This window comes from Perognathus longimembris, chromosome 8 (assembly GCF_023159225.1).
Source record: "Perognathus longimembris pacificus isolate PPM17 chromosome 8, ASM2315922v1, whole genome shotgun sequence".
Taxonomy (NCBI): domain Eukaryota; kingdom Metazoa; phylum Chordata; class Mammalia; order Rodentia; family Heteromyidae; genus Perognathus; species Perognathus longimembris.
The window spans coordinates 62416935-62437968 of record NC_063168.1 but is presented as its reverse complement, the minus strand read 5'-3'; the positions used below and the strand labels follow the sequence as shown (position 1 = coordinate 62437968).

General features: G+C 55.9%; 1 protein-coding gene and 1 long non-coding RNA gene across 2 annotated transcripts in view; both read right to left on the bottom strand.

Moving 5' to 3' along the window:
* Dnmt3a (DNA methyltransferase 3 alpha) overlaps positions 1–21034 on the bottom strand; it is a 100474-nt gene that overhangs the window by 52397 nt on the left and 27043 nt on the right. Inside the window, exons 2-3 of the mRNA XM_048353296.1 lie at positions 20418–20666; positions 8322–8423 (exon numbers count right to left, since the gene is read on the bottom strand). Of these exons, the coding sequence (XP_048209253.1) occupies positions 8322–8423; positions 20418–20480 (165 nt within the window). The 5' untranslated portion in view covers positions 20481–20666. The remainder of the gene's footprint in view (positions 1–8321; positions 8424–20417; positions 20667–21034) is intronic.
* LOC125356671 lies at positions 1644–4828 on the bottom strand. The gene is made up of 3 exons (XR_007211945.1): positions 4817–4828; positions 3610–3612; positions 1644–1847 (listed from the first exon to the last, which is right to left on the bottom strand). It is a non-coding gene; the product is annotated as an uncharacterized LOC125356671 (long non-coding RNA).

Below are 21034 nucleotides of genomic sequence, written 5' to 3'. Positions count from 1 at the left end.
AAAATCCCATGGTCCCCAGAAGGAACGCAGGCTCCGTGTGCAGAAGAGGAGGGCTTCTGCAAGAAAAAAACAGCAAGAAGGCTTCGGCCCAGCCTCCCAGCCAAACTCAGGAGCCCGCCTCCAAGACAGGGCAAAGAGTTCACCACAGCTGTGAGGGCAGTGCGTGTGTGCGTGCGTGTGTGTGTGTGTGTGTGTGTGAGATTTGGAGTTTCTTTATTACAATTATGTATACACACAAAAGCCAAAAACCAGGCGCACAAGATGTGAGGGCCATGCGGTAAGGGAGGTGGGGCCCAGGTGCCTGGGGCGCAGTGCTCGCTCAGGCAGGGGTGGAGGGGGAGGGGAGGCCACACCGTGCCTCTCCCCTCCTCCCCCCACCCCCCACCCCCCCAGCCACAGGAGCTCCTCCTGCCTTCTCTAGGCCTGCTATTGTGCCTTTAAGGCCTTGGCAAGGTTCAGCCATCCGGGAACCCTGGCATCTGGCCAGTGTGGGCCCTTCACACACACACACACACACACACACACACACACACACACACACGCACACACGCACGCACACACGGGGTTCACCCCAGCCTGGCAAACAGACACCAACTGCCTCAATGGGGGCAAAAGTTTGCATGGATGCCAGGAGCAATGGAAACAAAACCACCCCAAGTGCCCCCACCCCCCTCCACTCACCCTGCTGCTCCTCACGCAGGTTCCTCAGCTCCTGCAGGCCCCTCAGCCCCCACCCAGCCTGGATTTTTCCAGGTTGACTCTAGTTTCAGGAAACAGCCAAATGTCCGAGCAAGCAGGGCTGCCCTGCCCCCAAGCACTGGCACCAGGCCGCTCCTGCCTGTCCCCAGCCCTTCCTGCAGCCCCTTCCCCGGGCAGCTCTCTGCCAGAGAGCAGGAAGTGGCCGGTGGCAGCAGAGTGGGCCAGTGCAGCCCACCCCTAAGACAGCCCCCCCCACCCCGTCCCCCTGCTCGGCCTTCCTGGAGTAAATGGAGTCAGACTTCCAACGCTCTGCAACTAGGACGCTGACAAGGAAAGGACCTTCTGACTGCCCCCCACCTCGGGTGGAATGGCTAAAAGGGCCAGCAGTGGGGTCAGGACGGTAGGACCCAGTGACCAAAGGCCGTTCTAGAATCCAGAGTACCCGTCCTCCCCACTGCCCCCACCTTCCCTACACCATCTGAATTATGGAGATGCCTTCCTCCTCTTCTCTGGAGAATTCTTTCACGTGGGGGTGGGGGGGGAGAGGCGGGGAATCTTCAGGGCTCAGCCAAGTCCCTGCCAGGCTGTCACAAGCCATGGCAAAGGAGGCGAGAACAAACATGCCCAGTGAGTGGCCAGCCCACTGATGACATCTCCAGGGGGGACACCTGTCCACCTGGAAGAAGGCCGGGCTGTGCGCTTTGAAGTCAACCTCAAAGGGCTCCGGGCTGAGCTGCAGGCTCCATATGAAAGAGCCACTTGTGTAGGAGATCCAAGTCTCTAAGTCTCTTTGGAAGCCTCTTTTTGGGGGGCGGGGAGAGCACAGTGCTGGTCCTGGGGATTGAACCCAGGACCTGGGCACTATCCTGGAGCTTTATTTGCTCAAGGCTAGTGCTCTACCTCTTGAGCTACAGCTCCACTTCGAGCTTTTTCGGAGTAGTTATTTGGAGGTAACAGTCTCATGGACTTTCCTGCCTAGGCTGGCTTCAACGTGAGCTCTTCAGATCTCAGCCTCCATTGTAGTTAGGATTACAGGCGCGAGACACCAGTGCCTGGCTTTTGAAGCCATTTCTATTTCCCATTTCCACCATGGGAGGGTGGCAGTTTGGGGAAGCGGGGAGCTGCCCCGTGGACAATGGTGCTTCCTTCTGATGGCTTTCAGGGTGTACTTCCCACCCCCTCAGCACCTTGCTCATCCTGCCCCACCCAGTGGAACTTCAAGGCCTCTGCCACAACCTGGCTCAGCTCATTCAGCCTCTGTCCCTGCAGACTGGAGAGGCATAATCTCTTTAGTCTGCCCTGGCTTGGCAGCCTGGCCTTCCTTCCCCTTGATCGGTTTAGCTGCCCTTCTCTGGAGCTCTTCCAGCTCACTGATGTCTTTCCAGGGGCAGGAAAGCTGAAATGCACACAGCTCTCCAGGTGGGCTGAGGAAAGGGTCAACGGTGCTCCCTGAATGGGGGCTGGCCACAGCCTGCTCAGCAGGTGCCGCTGAGCCTGTAGGAGGACAAGGCGGCAGAGACTTGTGGGTACGTGACTGGTGAAAGTCAGAGAGGGAAACCTAGGCAGAGGGCTTTTCTGAAAAACAAAATGGTGACTGAGATTTCCCTTGAATGCGGCCCCAGTAGGACCAGCTAGCTAGAGCTGGGGATGGTGCCATCCACCTGTAATCCCAGCACTCCAGAGAGGTTGAGGCAGGAAGAAAGAAAGTTCTAGAACAGCTTAGGCTACACAGTGAGACCTTGCCTCAAAAAAGAAGAGAAAGAAAAGAGATGAGCTATGTAATGTGCATTTTGGCAGCCCTGGGGATGGAACTCACGTTCCATGCTGGGCAGCACTCTACCTCGGACCACAGAGCCACCTACCACCCAGCCCTGACACCAGCCATTCACAGTGGGCCTCCATCTGCTCTCTTCAGAAGCCTCAGCCTCGGACAACCATGCTGACGGCATCCCTGTGTGTCAGGGCTGGGCCTGTGGCATATCCTCTCATCCCTTCCTCCCACCCCCAGGGGACAGCAGCCCCAGGACCCCCCCCCCCCCATTTCTCTAGTCTCACAATGACTCCTTCAAGGCTCTGGGGCTGAGTTGTAGACCCATCCACCTTCCTTCCATCCCATCTCCAGGCCCTGGCTCGCACCCCAGGGGGAAACATCTGCAAGTTCCACCCCTCCATGTTATCGCATCTTTCAGATGAACACACAATTCCAAGAGATAAAGAGCAAAAACTGCCGGGCACCTATAATTCAAGCACTTTGGGAAGCCGGAGCCGGAGGATTGCCAGTTCAAGGCCAACCTCCACTACAAAGCAAGACTCTGTCTTTAAAAAAAAAAAAAAATTCCCCAGGCCATCTGCAAACTCTACTCCACATAGCAGCCAGGCCCCCCCCCCCTCAGCGCACAGGCCCTGCCTCCGCCCTCCCTACCCCTACAACACGCTTGCCCCGCCGCATCCCTTCCCGGAGGCTGCTCAGCAAGGCTCACAGGTCCTGTCACTTTCCCCTCTTCCCTAGGACATCCCACTGGCCAGGGCCTTCCACAGGGGACCTGGTCCCGACCTGATGGCTCCCGCTGGGGAGCTGCAGGCAAGAGCTGAGTCCTGAACCACAAGCACTGCAGCACGCTCCCCCGCCCCTCACACCTCACAGGAGAGAGCCACACAGGGGACTGACACAGCTCCCAGGGAGACAAGCCGGGGGGAGGGGGGTGACCAGGGGCTGTCTCAGGAAGGTTTGTGCCTAAAGTCGAGCGTACGCCAGTCACTGGGTCACGGTTCAGCAGGCTGGCGTGGGAGCGCGCTGATCTGGAGACAAGGACTCTGAGCGCCACCTGAACTTAGAGACGCATCCAAGAGGCCCTTAGGCTGGAAAATGAACCCACACTACAAAACCCCAGTCGCTGAGGGAAAGCATACCCGCTGATTATTGGGGCTCACTGGCCTCCCACGAGGCTTCTGGTCCCTCCGCGTATACCCTCCTGGCCCAAGGGAGGCCGTTCTGCCCTCTCCCATTCCCTCTGGTGATGCAAGAGAGCACAGCTGTGCAGCATGGAGCCTCGGCTTGGATGAGCTAAGCTCAGTGCCAGCTCCAGCCCCTTCCTCCTCCTCCCGCCCTTTCTGGGTTATTCTTAGCAAGAGGTGACCTCAGAATGCTCCCACTAAGCAAAAATAACCCTGGAGGAAGTTGGTGGGTATAAGCCCTCAATGAATAAATGCATACAGTTAGTAAACAGGGGCAGGGATCCTACCAGGCAGGTCACAGCCCCCCACCCCCCATGGTCCAGTTCTGGTGGGCAAAGGCCGACTCCCTCCCCTGAATGTCCCAGCTGGACCCACCCACAAAGCACAAAAGCCTTTGCAGAGCTGTCTGGGCTTGTGACCAGCAGGAACCAGTCTCAAACAGCCTCATCTGTCACCCTGCACTGTCCTCAGGACAGTCCTGGAGAACAGGAAGATGACTTTTTCTCCCCTCTGACACATGTACAGGCTCAGCCTCCCACGCGGGTCCCCTGCCCTCCTCCACAGGCACTGGCCAGCCTGCCCTGGCCCAGGTGCCAGCTCCCTTCCAAGTCCCACCCAGCCCTGCAGCTGGCTTCCTGTTTCCTGTTGCTGGCCCCATCCTGGCTCGAGCCAGTGGCGCAGTGAAGCCAGGCCATTGCTCAGGATTAAGGAGGCCCACCCCCAGTCCTCAGATCACTACCGCCTTCCCTTCTGGTGCTCTCTGCTGTTTGGGTCAATGGTCTCCCTCAGTTCTGCTTTTTTGAATGCTGTTGGAATAGTCTGTACACTTTTTCAAACAGTCTTGTGTTCAAAGAGTCTTTGGGTATCTGGTCAGTCAGGTATTTGACGTTGAGAGGTGTTGGGATACAAGTGATGAGTCTGCTCTGAACCCTGGGGTTTCTTTCTCTGAAGGTGGAAATGATCAGATTGAGGACCTATCTACCTGGCTCACATTTGTTAACAGGCCTCTGTGAGCAATAACACACCCCACAGATAATCTTTATTCAGGCTCCACTGCAGGGTAGACAAATGCTCCCTGGCTCCCTGGAGTGGTTATGCAAAAAGGATGGTACCAAGAGTCAAAGCTAGTGAACAGGATGCTCCTTACACCTGCTTTGCAAACTGGGGTGCAAGGCCAGGTTTTAATTTGGGTTTTAAAATTCTTTTTTTTTTGGCCAGTCCTAGGCCGTGAACTCAGGGCCTGCGCACTGTCCCTGGCTTCTTTTTTGCTCAAGGCTAGCACTCTGCCACTTGAGCCACAGCGCCACTTCTTAAAATTCTTTATCCAGACAGGTGGTGGTAGCTCACACCTGTAATCCTCCTCAGGTAGCTGAGATATGAAGAAAAAAGCGTGAAGCCGGCCTGGTAAGAAAGTCCACAATACTTTTACCTCCAATTAACCAGCAAAAAGCTAGAAGTGAAGGTGTGGCTCAAGGAGTAGAATGTCAGCCTCGAGTGAAAAAGTTAAGAGACAGTGTCTGCCCAGGCCCAGAGTTCAAGCCCCAGTACTGGCACATACACACAAAACAAATAAATAGAATTCTCTATACAGTGAGACAAAAATCAAAACCATCAGGCCCATGAATGTGAGAAAATATCAAATTGGTAAACAAACTCCTCAGGCTGGAGGTGGAATGCTAGCCGAGCATGAACTAAGCTCCAGGTCCCATCCCCAGCACCACAGAAATACATGAGCTTTCAAGTTCTATGCAGACCAGTTACCATCGCTGGTTTGTTTTTGTTTTTTAAGTTAGGTCTGTAGACTATTGATGCGTATAGTCTAGGCTTGTAACTTGTCTTTGATTCTTCAGTAATTCAATTGTATTAATTCTACAAACAGATCAGGGAGAGACCAAATGGGTGCTCCTGCCTGAAGAGGTCTTTATTAACAAGGTGCTTTGAAGTGTCCTGGCTCTGGGTCAGATAGAGGGCAGGGAAGCTCAGGAAAGATGAGCTGGGTGTGTTCAAGGGACCAACCCTAAGAAGATGGCGTTTTATAACTACACAGGTGGTATTGGGAGCTGGTATGGAGGATGGAGAGATCAGATGGTAATGCCAGATCCAATATTCTGTATATTGTCTCCTAAGAAATGGAGTTCCTAGAGATTCGTGGACAGAGATAGGTCGGGTAAGGTAACTACTGTGATGGGGTGGCCTGTTCTTCCCCTCTGGCACACCAGACTGGAAGGTAAGTCTTTATTTGAGTTTCTGCTGTGCCTCACAGGGAGGAGGAAGAGATGGGAGATGGGGAGATCGAGTGTGTGCGCAGGCCTGGGCATCTGGATGGTGGCAGGTGGAGTCTGGTTGGGGGAGGGTGCAGCCACAGGCCACGGGGCAGCACCCAACGACAGATGCCTGTGGACGGCAAGGACAGGCCTGGGCGAAGAGGAGGAGGGGAGGGGGCCAAAGAGTTTGTAGCTTCGGAGTGGGGAGAAACAGGTGGTGTGCCCTGGCTCTTCCTGTCTAGCGCCAACAGCACAGTTTGCACAAAAGGAAGTACCGCCTCCTGCCAGTGTCACTTCCCTTGCGCCTCTCCTCATTACACCTGTCGGGATGAAGCCAAGCTCCCTTGCCTTCTCCACCTTAGCTAGACGGTATGCAGCTACTTTAATGCTCCCTGGCAAATCTGTTCTCAGGGCCACAGCTGTAGCAAGTCCCAAGGGTGCCTTCCACCAGGCTGCACTCTTACAGGGAGGGGTGAAGACCAGTGCTGGCCCTACAAGTGCTGGGGTTCAGTCAGACACCACGGGTGCCCCAGGCTGAGGCCATGGACTGCCTCTCGCTGCAGCAGGAATCCCAGCAAGGGCTATGCTGGCTGTCTTTCTCTGGGTCATCTCTGTCCTGGCAACATGCAGAGTGTCCCTGCCACCATCTGCATCACACCCCTTCCTCCCTGGTCCCTAGACACTCTTTACCCAGGGTGCTCCTGAGAGTCCAGGTTAACTGCGGGCAGACCCCTACAGTGGCCGGGGGTTCACTGGCTAGCTAGCCAGCCCTGCACATTCCAGTTTGCAAAGCACCCCAGGAGGTAGGCAGACAGGTCATATTAGCAGCCCTCTTTTACCAATGAAGAAGTAACTGGCTCAAGGACACATAGCCGGAAAACATTCAATGGAGGCACTGCTTTTTCTGCCAAATTGTGTTTGCCACGCGTCCTTCAGAGGAAAGACTTAGCTGGGTGTAGGCCCAGTGGTGGAGAGTGGACCCCTCTTATTGTAACATTACAGCATCCTTCTCGCCTCTGAAGGGGCGGAAGCTTCCGGCTGTGCCTTTCTCAAGCACTCGCAGGTGGTGAGGTGGAGAGCTGAAATTCTCACCCAGATCTGCTGGACAACCCCCCCCCCCCGCCCCAAATCACACCCTCCATGGTCTGCTCTGGGAAGCCCTCCTTCTCTCTCACCGGCCATCTGCTGGCCATTTCCCTCGTCCTCTGCCTACAGACCTCCCCTCCCCACCCCCACCCAGGGCAGTGCCTTCCCTCTTACTCAAGAGACTTACAAATTGGAGTCAAAGGGTCATCGAGTCTTTATTTGCTACAGGTGGCGGCTCTGGTCCCCAGCAACTAAATCAGGGCAAGGGGAGCAGGCGACAGAGCCTGAGGAAGGCGAGGGCACACATGGAGTCGGATGTGGGCCCCTCTCCTCTCCAGCCCGGCTCCCACGCCCGCCGGCTCCTGCCAGAACAGCCTGCTGCAAACCAGAAACGCGTTTGAAGTTCCATTTTGTCCCTCATTGTCTTGTGAATTTTTCATTCCAGGCCATAAAATATCGGTGCTCACTTTAATCTGAAAATGCTTCAGATTTCTAACCAGTTAAGCTGTCTCACTTTGGCTCCTCGCTCCACACTTTCAGGTGGAAGGGGCAGCTGTAACTGTAGCCTCTCTGCAGCACCCCCCCCCATCTCTGCTCTGCAGAAAGCTGGGGCTCCCTGCCCCGCTGAGAACATGTCCTTGAAGGACTGAACCACAAATCCCCAGCCCTGGCTCCCACTCACCTTCTAGCTCCAAGCTTACCATTCTCAGCTGGAAGGGGCTAAAAGAAAGGAACCAGCTGTTCAGGAGCAAGGAGGCCTACCACCTTGACCCTGCGCTCCCCCCAGACCTCAGCAGCATGGACCCCCAGGGTCCCCAGCTTGTGGGCTGGCCACCCCTGCAGCACTCCACCAGCACCTGGTTTTCTACGGGCAGCCTGCATCTCTGCCCTGGTCTGTGAGCAGGTGCCCAGCCTCAGGTCTCGCTCTGCAGCTCCCTAGGTGGGGGCGGAGGCTCAGGGCAGGTGTGTGGCTCTGCAGGGTGGGGGGTGGGGGCTCTTCCTAGGGGAGGGGGGAGGGAGGAGGAAAGAGCGTGCTTAGTTCAGTCCAGGGAATCTGGCGGGCCCTCCTGCTGTCCCCTCTAAAAGGAGGTTGAGAGTCAGAGGCCTGGTTGAAGTCTCAGCGCCAATGCCCATCTGCCACATCTCCTGGCCCAGAGGCCAGCCAGTTCTCAATGTGGCAAACAGGGGAGTGTGCACAATTCAAAGGCAGAGGAGCTGGCGTGAGCTTGGCGGCTGGTGTTATTGTCTCTAGGGTCCTGCGGTATCAAGGCTGTCATGTGCATGTCACATGGACTTGTGGGGTGATGGAACACTCACCGGCGGGTGCTTGCGCTTCCGGCCAGGCCTCCCCACCTTCCGGGCCGTGGCGCTGGGCTCCTGGCGTTCCTCCTTGCTGCGAGGTTCCTCCTGCTCTTCTTCCTGTGGGCACAGACAGCCGGTGAGCCAGAGCTGATCCACGAGGCCCCTGGTGCTCCAAGCCCCCACCCCCTCCCGTGGTCCCAGGCCTTGGGGCTGGCCGCGGCCTCCTGCTGGTCCATTTCCATGACAGCCTCACTTCCATGCGGTCCCCTCCCCCAGGACGATCACCACTTCCTTCCTGGCTGGCACAGCTGGAGCCCCCTCATCTAAATACAGCCTGGAGGGATTTGGGTAGACCCTGTGGCCCCAGCAGAAGGTGTCAAGCCCCCTGGTGACCATGTTTTCTCAACTGTGAGATCAACATGCTCCGATGAAGAATTTGCTTCTGAGTTAGTTTACATCATACCCGCGTATATCAAATGAGCAAGCTATTTAATATTTTTTTTATTGGAAATTAGTAAGATCACCTAAAAAGAAATGTTGGATTTCGTGATGCCTGCTTGAAACACACACAGCATTTGAAATGAAGACCACTGTTGTGCACCCTGAGGGACTCTCCTGCAAACATCCCTGAGCTGGCGCCTGGGCCATGTGGCACTTCATATGCCATCACCCCACAAGCATTCGGGGACCACACCCTGGTCCCCGCTGGTCCTTTTCACTCACTGAGTTCTGGACCAGAACATGTGCAGGCTCTGGCCCTCTGGGCTTGTCTCCTGGGGCCCAGAGATATAAACCTAGAAAGTCCTGCCTCCCCACTCCAGTCTGGCCACAAACCACTCTCAAGGCCCTTCTGACTCAGCAGGCTCCAGCATGACTAATTACTGGCAGAAATGAAGCTGAGAAAGGAGAGAGGGGCCTTGAACCAGCAGAAGGACAGCAGGCATGCCCTCTGTGACAGGAGCAGAGCATGGCTCTGTGGCTCTGCCCAAGACAGGGACCAACAGATGCTGGCACCGGGGAGGGAGAAGGGAAGGGTGATCAGTCTTCCTGGAGGTTCAGTTGAGATGGCCCTCCACATCCCATTCAACTTTCATTTTCCGTGATTTCAAAATGGCTTGTGGTTTGCCACATTGATTGATAGGTGATGGTGGAACACACGAATGAAAAACGAGTATGACCAATAGGAGAGATCAGAGCAAGCAGAAGAGCATGCCTGTCTCCCCATGTACCCAGGTGCATCTGCGAGGAAGCCATGGCAGCCCAAGCGCTGGCTGTCTCAAGAGAGAGGTGAGCTGAGGCGAACAGAGGTAGTGGTGGCAAAGGAGATGAGACCAGTCAGAAGCATGGAGGAGGTCACTGTGAGAGGTCTGGCATTGTGAGGGCAGAAGGAGAGAGCTGCTACCCAATAGTCCAAAGACAGCTGATGCAATGAGGTCCAGGACAGAGATTTGGCCAGGGGCCATCATGGATGCCTTTGAGAACACTGTCACTGAGCAGCGCGACGCAGCATGGCAGAGAGGAAGGAGGGCTGGAGAAAGAAAGCCAGCCAAAAAGGGTCTGAAAGCAAGCCAGGGGGGCAGGGGAACTGTGTGCCATCTGTGGAGGAGGCTGGCCCTGGGGCCAGGGAGCCCCAGGAAGTCACAGCAGAAGCCCAGTGATGACCAAAAGACCTCAGGACAGCACGCAAAGTCAGAGGGGCACCACGGGCGCTAGGAGGCCCAGCTACAGGTGAGCGGGAGGCCAGGCTGCCGGCTGGAGCTCTCCAGAGACCCCACAGGCACCCCACAGGAAAGAAAGGGTCATTTGCCTCACTGGGAGGGGAAACACTACCAGGGTGGTCCAGCGTGGGGTGAAGGGGGCTTCGGGCCAGATTATCATGGCTAACTGGGCACTGCAGGGAGCATGTGCGCTCATGGAAGGGTCACAGCTTGTATGGAGTTGTCCATTCCGCCTGCTTCTCAGATCTCCCAGGGAACAAATCGTATGTCCCCCTCATCTGGGGGGTGTGTGTGTGTGTGTGTGTGTGTGTGTGTGTGTGTGTGTGTGTGTGTGTGTGTGTGTGTGGTGTGTTTTACAGATGAATGCCAGGAAGAATCTATCTGCTCCAAAATTCTGGGATTTGAATAATAAATAACAAACTTCACTTTATTCCAAAGAAATTTGTAATAAAGGATTTGGTTTCCTAGCTTTTATTCTGAATTCACCAGACATGTCAAGGTCAGTCAAGTGCTCTGGTCAGGAAAAAAAGAAACTGCTAGTCACAACCCGGCGCAGGTGGCGAGCTACGCAGGAGGTGGAGATCTGAGCAGGAAAGTCTGTGAGATTCTTATCTCCGTTTAACCAGCAAAGACCTGGGAGTAGAGCTGTGACTCCCACGGTAGAGCACTAGCTTTGAGTAAGAAAGCTAAGGGACAGTTCCCAGGCCTTAAGTCCAAGTCCCAGGACCAACCAGCACAGACAACAACAACAACAAGAAGACCCGTCACACCACAAGGCAATGACCTGGAAACATAGGCGCTTGACTTGTCAGGACACACAAGGCCCGGCTCCCGAAGACTCGCCGGAAAAGCCTCGTTCCACACAGGCAGGCCATCAGCTCCTTCCCTGGCCTTGCACACGCTATCCAGGCACTCACACACTTGCTTCCTCATAGGATTCAATTTTGGGTAACCTAGACAGACCCTTGATACTAGTAAACATGTGGGAGCACCACACAGGGGTGCTTGGTGCCAGGCCTGAGTCTTGCTCCCAGGGCAAGGCAAAGTAAACTTAGGCCTCCAGTCTCTATGAAAGACCAGATCAGATTCACACCCGGGTCTGGCCCCTGCCCTTTCCACGTGGCCCAGGAGCAGATCATCTTCTGCCAACATTGCTTTCTTCCAAGACAGAGCACAAGTACGGGGCAAAGAGGGCGGTGATGCTCCGCTCTGGGCCGGCCTGCAGTCCAGGCTGCTGACTTGGGGTGTATCCGCCCAGCGGGGTGAGCAGATGGCTCAGGCTGTGTGCGCCCTCAGCCGCTCTAAGAGGCATGTCAAGTGTTTCATTCTTGCATCTGTCATGGGGCCTGTTTAACTCAGTATCTTTGCTGCTGGGTTAAGGAGAGGAATGTGAAATATGCTGATCGAATCTGCGAGTAGCACTGAATTAGGAGGCATCCCTAATACTCTGAAATAGAAGAATCTGATCCACAGTAACCTGAGCAGCTGGAAAGCAACAACACATTTAGTGGGAACAGATTTGAGTCCAGGATGGTTTCCTCATCTGTCGAGGAAGGGACTGAGCTAATCAGCCCTTCGGAGGGGTAGAAATGATAGCTAGGGGCGTGGGGAGGGGAAAGCTAGGTTGGAGTTTCTGCTCTGATCTATACTCAGTACTTGCTTCAAGCTATTACCTCTCCATGCCTTGCTTTCCTCATCCATAAAATGGGGGCAATGATACCCACCTCACAGCAATGGCATAAGAATTAGGTGAAGTAATAGTTTGAAAGCTGACATGTGACAGTCACTGGAGGATTGCTCCCCTCCTCCTGGCTCCACACATCCTGACTAGCAGCTTCCGCAGCAGCACGGCAAGCCCACCCCTCCTCCCGGGACTGCCCCTCGCCGTGCGTAAATCCCAGCTTGCTTCCTGCATGTGCAGACATCACTCAGGGCGCAGACAGATCCCACCATCTGGCTGGTGCCATGGTGGTAAGTTATGTGGGACCCTGGGGTTCCCTAATCTCTCCAAGATGCAAGGCTGATGATGTCACTCTGTAGAGCTAAAACCTTTCCCCAAAGGGGTCATGGGGACCTGAAGGAGGATGCAGATCAGCAACTTAACCCTGGTGCAAGACGCTCCCAGGGTCTGCTGGATTGCTCGTGTCGCCTCCCCACACCAGGGCCCCACACCGCAGCAGGTGGAGAAGCAGCTGCCTAGGCAACGGGCCCACCTTCCCATCAAGCTTTCAGCAGACTCCCTTCTCCAGCCTCCATTCTTAGGGCCCCTGGAATCGAACCCAGGGCTTCATGTATACAAGGTAAGCACTCTTGCCACTAGGACATATTCCCAGCCCCACCCTAGGGTCCCTTCCACCAGACTCTTCTGCCATCCCCTGCCTAGACTGACCTCACAGACCCCTTCTGTAACACCCACCACCCAGCAATCCAATTTTAGCATCGTGCTGGTGAGGCCATGGGCTCCTAGAGGGAAGTGACAGACTTTTAAGGTCTCTCTCTAGCTCAGGCTGGTCTCAAATATGTGACCCTCCTATCTCTCTACCTCCCAAGGGCTGAAATTGCAGGTAGATGCAATCATGCCCCGTCCACAGACACTTCTTTATGATGGCATTCACAATATCTAGACCGATGGAGCCAGCACAACACTAGGATAAGTGACTATTGTGTCCAGAGTCCACAGCCGAGGCCACACACCTAAGTGAGATACGCATACAAATCCACAAGCTGTGAACATTCAGGCTTCTGGGGGCACTTGGATATGTGTGTGTGTGTGTGTGTGCGCGTGAGCATATGTGCTAGTACTACGGCTTAAACTCAACAGCCTCAGCTTTTTCACCCATAGTTGGTGCTCTCCCACTGAGCCATACTTCCAGTCCAGCTTTGTTTTCAGGCTAATTGGAAGTAGCGTTTCACAGACTTTCTTGCTCACTTTGGCTTTGAACCGATATCCTGCAGGACTCAGCCTCCTGAGGAGTACAGGTGTACGTCACCAGCGCCTGGCTTTCACTTGTATCTTTATGTCTCTGGTAACAGGAAAACTAAGACATACTAGTATTTATTTATTCATTCATTTTTTTTCTTTTTTTTTTTTTTCTTTTCGGTCATGGGGCTTGAACTCTGGGCCTGGGCTCTGCCCCTGAGCTCTTCAGCACAAGACTGTCACTCTACCACTTGAGCCACAGTGCCACTTCCAGTTTCCTGGTGGTTAATTGGAGATAAGAGTCACAGTGTCTTTCCTGCCTGGGCTGGTATGAATGGTGATCCTCAGATCTCAGACTCCCAAGTAACTAGGATTATAGGCGTGAGCCACCGGCACCTGGCCATTCATCCATTTTTGTCCTGATCTCCTGGGCCTACTGCTTGAGATCCTCCTGCCTCAGTCTCTTGGGTTCTGCAATTACAGACAAGAATGACCATGCCAAACCTATATTGTATCTCTTAAGTTAAATGTAATTGTCACTTTACACTTACGTAAGTCTTTATGGCTTTCAGAGCACCTTCACTTTTGGCGGCCAATAAGATCAAGTGGTTCCCGTCAACCTCCCTCTAAACTTCTGAGGATGTGACCTACATTTTTGTGTAGCTCACTGGCTGGATAATTTTAAGCTACACACAATTTCTCATTCGGATGAGCTGGTTATGACGATAATTCTCACATTTGTAGAGTGCAGAGTAATTAACAAAGCCTTTCCACATATGTTATTCCATTTTATTCATATGCTTTATAGAAAGCAGAGCTGGTGTTATTTTTTCCATTACACAGGTGGGAAATCTGAAGCTCAGAGAAGTTATCTGACTCACGGAGTCACAGTCAGGAAGAAAAGCTTCAGAGCCAAAATTTCAATCTCTTAAGTCTATGCATCCTTCCACTGCAACCTGCCATAGGCCACCGTAATAGTCTATGCCATGATCTACACTCGAGCACACACACGTGCTCACAGTAAAAACATAAGCCCGCAGGCTATGCATGGGGAAGGTGCACACTGACATTCATGTGCACACACAAGTACACCCTGGCCTTGCTGGGCCTCGAGACAGCCTTGCCCTCCTCCCTGCAAGCCCTCACCCAGAGAAATCCAGAAAGACAGACGTGCTCCTTTCAGTTCTTAAACCGGATGCTACTGACCTGGCATCCGCTGAGCAGATGTCTTAACTCGGGGCGCGAGTGGAGGGGATGAACTTGCCGGATCTAGCCAGCCACTTGCCGGGGTCCCCGGGGACACGAAGCATGGACAGCTTTTGCCAGCTGGCTGGCTGGCCTCCCAGGGACTGTCTGTGGTTGTGGAATTCAGTGAAATAAATTGGCTTCGACAGCAAGCAGAGCCCTAACCTGGGCAGTGTGAGCACCAGGTTGCAGACCCGCACAAAGCACGCATGACACATGCAGGCATATTCACACGCCTCTCCGGGCCCTTCCTGTAGAAGGGGCTCTGGTGAGGCAGGGGGCAGAGGCTGAAGATGTGGGAGCTCTAGGACTCGCTGAGGAAGCCCCCTACTTTTCTGACCTCGCCTCTCGAAGCTCATCAGCTGCTCATTTCAGGATTTCAGTACTCAGCAAACACAATCAGTGGCGAAGGCTGTCCTTCCTCTCCCACGTCCCCGCTTTGGGGGGAGGTGGGCCATGTCTTAGTGGTCCCTCGGAGTCCCTCACAGTGCCTGGGTAAGTGCATACAGCAGACACTTCCTAAGTGCTAAGTGATTGCAAATGGCGGGGCTGCTTCCCCAGGCCCTCCTGCAGGGAGAGCATCAGTCCTGCCTTCACCTGCTGGCTGAGCCCTACCTTTTCAGGCCCTTACCCACTTCTAAAAGGAAGACCTATGCACAGCAGGCCGATTCTCATCCCCCACTGCCAGGCCAAGCTCAGGGGTCTGCCTAAAAAACCAACAGAGTGCCTCCGGTGTACCCGACACAAAGGCAAGCACACAGAATTCGGTCTAGAGGAAGAGGCCTGCGGACAAGGCGCTGGCCGATGCCATGATCAGTGCTGGCGGGACGCAGCCCACTGCCTGCTGCTAGCGAGCTCCCTGGGCCCTCCTGTCCGCTCGAGCCCACCCCGACGGCATTTCTGGCTTAACAGAGAGGAAGAGTCTAGATAAAATCCTTTGCAGCCATGTGACTCCCGTCAAGTTCCCAACCTCTCTAAGCCTCGGCTTCTCTTCTGTAACGGGAGGGATCATGACAGCAGTCACTTCCTGCGTTGTGGTGAGCATTAAACGAGTTCATTGCTGTGGGAGCCCTTCTGCCCGGCGCATGCGAAGGTGGATGGTGGCGGGCAGCCCCTCTCGCTGCCCCGCAGCTCTCTGCAGAGGCAGGCCCTGGGCGGGCGCAGGCTTCGGGCCCAGCTGAGGCCCGCTGAGAGGAAAGGCCTGCTTCCTAACTGTCTGGGACTCGGCTCTAGCTCCTTTCTGCACAGCACAGTCCAGACTCTTCCCCCCGCCCCGTCCCCGCATTACCCCTCATCTTGGTTCCGGGAGACCCCATCTTCTCCCCTGGGCCAGGGTCCTCCAGCTATTCAGAGCAGGATTAATGGTCCCAGCCCTAGGCTCTCATGCAGACCCACAGCTCCTGCCTGCAGAGGAGGGTAGGTCCCTGGTCAGTGGGCATGGGACCTCAGGCTTCTTGGGTCTAAGCATTGAAGAGAGAAGTTTCCTCCACCTGCTGGCTTCCAAGTGCCTCCACCCACAGCAGGGCCCCCCTCCCTGGGCTTCTCTCAGTCCTGCAATATGAGGGGCTGCAGCAACCCCGGGGCCCAGAGGTGCAGGCAAAGGGCAGAGAGGCAGGCAGACAGACAGATGCATAAGTGATCGACAGTTACCGAAAGAAAGCACACAGCTAGCTTCTCACACACCAGGTCCCCGAGTTCCAACAAGCACCATTTCTTTTAAACATCTCGGGCCCATCGGGGGCCATTCTGTGCCGGGCACTCGCGCTGCTGAGTCACTAGAGCGCAGATTCAAAGGCAGGTCTGTCTCCAGAGGCCAGCTGACCGCACCCAAGACCACGCTGACTGCATGGCTAACTGCACTTGACTTCTAACCACGTCTAACTGTAGAGAACTGCAGCCCAAAGCCACAGTCTGGGTCAGCTTGGGTGGGCTGGGTGTGCCTGGGCGCCCATCAACTCCCCTGCCACGGCCGTGCGCGGTGCTCCTGGAGTGCAAAGGGGAAGCACTTTCTCTGTTACCTTTCCAAACGTCCTTTGAAAGATTCCTTTAACTGACCCTGCAGTGACTAGCCAGTGCTAAGGGACCACGGGCGGACATCTGAGTGCAGTAGGCCGAGTGCTCCCTGGATGTCCTGCAAGGACCCCAAGGATGCCCTTGAGCCAGCACAGAGGAAGTGCTCAGAGCCCAAGGAAAAACAGCACTTGCCAGACCTCTGGGTTGGGCTTGGAGGGAAGGGAAGGGAGGGAGGGGAGGGGAGGGGAGGGACCCAGGCCTGGTCAGTGGCACAGTGCACACATAGGCAGACACACACTCGCATATACACACATGGCCAGCATAAGCCGCTCTGCTGAAGCACAGAGCTGCGTGACAACCCCCTCCCCGCAAACCTGGAGCACTAGTGGCCATGGCTGTTTCTGTATCTAACTAGATCCCTCAGGAATGGCATTCAGTTCCTCCAGAAGACTTGTGGGGCCCTACTATGTGCCACGTGCACGGAAAGGCATTTAAGCCTGAAGAAAGGAGGGAGAGAGGGAGGGCTGGAAGAGACGAGAAAAGAAGCAATGTGTACAAGAAAGAGGGAGGAAGGGCAAGAAGCCATGTCCACAGCGGTGTCTTCACTGTGTGTGTGTGTGTGTGTGTGCGTGCGTGTGTGCGTGCACACCCGCAGTCGTGCTGGGATGAAGGGTCCTCGCCATCTACCCTGGGGCAGAAGCACTGTTACAGAGGCTGAGGCTTTCTCCCACCACCTCAGCTTTAGTCTAAATTAACACTTGGAAACCTGCAGCTGGGAAACACAAGCAGGCCCCCAGAGCCTCATGCCGGCAGGGCTCCTCACTGCATTCCTCCTCACACGGGAGGCAGCCAGAAGAACACAGGAGCCAGCGGTACAGGCTGCCTAGGGCTCAACCTTTGCACTCCCGCCTACTAGCTGGGTGACTTCAGGCAAGTGCCTTAACCTCTCTGAGCTTCAGTTTAGTCCTAAATAATAAAGAACAATGAAAAACACCAGGATCTTAATGGGTGATTAGAAGAGTTCATAAAATAATATGTATATAATGTGCAACAGACAGTGCTCAATGAATGCGTCTTGGCCATTGTTTCCAAGACCAGAGGAAAGGGATCACTAACATGAGGGAGGGATCTGAGCCAACCAAGCACTCTGGGTCCCTTTTTCATTCCCTCTGTAAGTGTTTACCTCCCCATGCATACCCTTCCTCTGCCATGGCTGCAGGTACCCCCTGCCTCGTCCAACCACAGCCTCAGAACGCAGCCTCCCCAAGCGGTGCGGATGCAGGGGCAATGCTAGGGCACTCTCACTCACAGATCATGCCCACGGATCACACCCACCTATCCCTGTGATCTCTGTCCCCCACCTTCCTGACCCTGGCTCTCTGCAGGGCTTTGAACCACTCCATTTTCCTCTCTACACTATCCACAGAATCCTTCCTGAGCCCCGGGGATTCACACCAAAGGAAAGGGGCTAACATGCTACCCGTCAGCAGTAGCTGGGGATACCAGTGGGTTCCCAAGTGCTAATGGGTGACGGACTCCCCTGGGAACTGCTTAAAGTAGGCCTCTAGCAGGGCATGATATCACATGCCTGTAATCCTAGCACTCGGGAGGCCCAGGCAGGAGGATTGAGAATTCAAGGCCAGCCTAGCCTGGGCTTTAGAGAAAGGTGGTACCTGAAAAGCAAATGAACAAAAACAGCACACGGTCCTGAGTCCCACAGGTCCAACACCTTCACAGGTGCCCAGGTGGCTGGGCTGAGGATCACACCTGATCACACTGCTCCACTGCAAGCCGTAATCCCCAGTGCAGCGAGGCAAGGGCTTTCCCTGAGAAATCAGGGCACAGGCCACCGGAAGCATAAACAAAAGCCTGGCAGCCCAGGAAGGGCTCAACTGGGGCCTAGAAGCTACAGGGCCAGGCAGGAATAGCAGGTAAGGCTAGCTAGTGTAGCCAGCAGGTAGCTACATCCCTTCCATGGGGCCCAGACAGCTGCTTTGTGCCAGGCCCCTCTGTAGCTTCCTAGGCTGTACACAGCCTCTGTCGGTCCTGCCTGTGTGTCCCAGCCCAGGCCTAGCTTTCACTGATTGCAGTGGCGGTGGTTGGTGTCGTCGATGCCCACCAGCTGCCCAGGCAGCTCCCTGGCACTGCTGGAGACAGACCAGTGTACTAGAGGTATATCAGGTGAGCCAGCATGCACACGGTGGGTGTGGGTAGCTGGGGAGGAGGCCTGGCTGGCCCCGGCCCTGGTCCAGATCACTCTGTCTTTTGGCATCATCACCGCTGCCAACATGAGTATGTGCTTTCTATCAGCTCCAGGATCTGGGCTGGGTGTGTGTTTGTTGCCGCTGGAGCCAGAGCAGTTACTATGGGTAGATAATAATAGCAGTCGTAATCCCTCGTAATTGGACCAGACTTTGCTGTCTGCAGGGCACTTCTATGCCCGTGAGTCCATGCCCGTGACCTCATCTGACTTGCACAGCCACCCTGTACAACAGGCAAGGCTAGAGTTACTCTTCCCATTTTCCACCTGAGCAAACACGAGCCCAGATGGCCTGAAGTTACATCTCCAGGAAGAAGTTTCCTGGGCGTGGGGCCTGGGACTTCTGCCTCCTTGTGCCGTGTTCCTTCTCTACCCAGAGCTAAGCACGACACAGGGCCCGACCTGTTGCCAGGGGGCTGCGGTCACAGTCCAGTCATGGGAGTGGCCGGCTAATTAATAACTGCGAGTGTGACAAGGTGACGGTGGGTATCCCTGGTCGGGCTGGGGGATGCTAGGCAAGGGAGACCCAGGGAAACCCACTCCTACAGGGAAACACAGGCAGACTCGAGGGGGGAAGGGAAATCACTATGACTGCACAAGAAGCTACAGGTGTCATGGGCTTGGTAGCCCTGGGTCTGGGTCTCTCCCTTCTCAAGTCCTGAACCAATGGCAGCCCAGAAAGCCTGCGGGCTAACCTGGACAGAAAGAAAGGGGCAGATTTCGCACTCTAGGCTTCCTGGCCAGGGTCCGGGCACAGGGTTCCCAGCATGCTCTGTCCCACTGTGCCGGCGCCTCACCCTGGCGCTGCGGCGCTGGGAAGGGGTCCAGGCTGGGCTCTGTGCACACCTGGGTGGATGTTCACAGCAGGACTCCACATGGGGCCTTGGGAAGGGCTCAGGGCTGGGAGGTGAGGACCAGGCTCTCCTCTGGACCTACCATTGGGTGGCTGTGCTCAGAGTCTCCTGATGAAAACCAGGGCCATCTGCCTTACCCCATCTGTCCCAGGGTGTCCCCAAGGACAAATGGAACCCTGGGTAGAAGGCTCCAGGAAGGAGCGGGCGGGGAAGAAGCTGAGCGTCTGGGCGGGCATGTGAGAACTGTGCCGCAGGGTCAGCGGCAGTTCACACCCGCAGAGTGAGGGGTGCCAGGGCATTCAGGGCACCACACCTGGTGTCCTCCGAACACCCTGGTGTCATGAACAGGCCCTGTTCTCCTAGACGGCAGCATCTCACCCCCCCCCCCCCGGGGCTGGGACGGGAGGCAGGGGCTGTCACAGCTCCCTCCTTCAGGGGGAAACAGAGTCCGCGTGCTGGAGTTCGAGGCAGCTCTCTCTATGGGCCGTCCAGCTGGGAAGGTCCCCAGGCAGCATCTAGGGACCCAATGGGCTTCCTATCACCTGATCAAGTCCCTTTTGAGGGACTGCAGCGCAACCAGGAGTTTGGTTGCAGGGTGAGGAGCTCACCTCTCACAGGGATGCAACAAAGGGGGTGTAATGAGGTCTCCGGGAGTCTGGAGCGGAGGGAGGAGTGTCACCCTCTCCAAGGGCCACCGCCTGGCCCTAAGCATCAAAAACCCCGCAGGTGGCCGCGCCACGCGCCTGCCTCTGTGTAGGGTGAGGGATCACTGCGTGGCTCCAGCGCCCCAGCAAGCTGCCGGACAGCAGGGACCCAGGGGCAGCTCTGAAACAACCAAGGCCAGCCCCTCTCGGCTCCACGGACCCGGGCTCCAGCCTGTGGTTGGAAAGTCAGGGTCCTGGCACGCTGGACCCCTGGGTTCAAGTTCCTGTGCCACCACCAGAGCTTCCCACCGCTAGGTCTCTGTTTCCTCATCACCAAAACAGGGAAGCCAGCTAGGCAAGAGGGCTGAGCTTCCCTCTCTCTGTAAGAGTGGGACCCACCCCCTCACCCCGACTCTCGCCAGATGGTCCCCTAAAGATGAGCCATCGCGCTACTCACCTTCCGGTCCTCCTCCCGCTCGGTGGCCGAGCTGCTGGTGTCGCTGGGGCCGCTGGCGGGCATGGCGGGCAGCTGGGTGGTGGGAGGCAGGCTGGGGCTTTGCGGGCTTGAGAGGCTGCTAAGCTTCGGGGAAGGAATTCTCGTGGTCTTTGTAAGCAAGAGTTAAAACTGAAACATAGAGTCCCCGTGTCAAGCCCTCTGGCGCGCTGCTGCCTCGGTGTGGGGGTTCGGGCACCCCAGTGGCTCCACCTGTGAGGAAGAGAAGCTGGTCAGTAGAGTGGAGCCCAGGACCCAGGTCCTACCTGACCCAGGTCCCTCCAGGGAGTTAGTCCCCAGCCCAGGACCACACTGGCCGGGGAGGGCCCTGTCCCCGACCTCTCTCCTCCGAGAGCGGGAAACTGAGGCTGGGACAGCTGGAGGCGATGTGGGTCCCCAGAGCCTCCGGGCGTGGCGGGGCGGGGGGGGGGGCACTTCTGGGACTTCCAGCCTCCCTCCCGCTCCTCCCTTCTCTTCATTCACGGCTGTTCTTCCCTTTGAACACTTCCCACACCCTCCCTGCCGCCCCAGCCCGCCCCTGGGAAACCCCAGCCTCCCTCAGAGGCCCCCAGCCCGGCTAC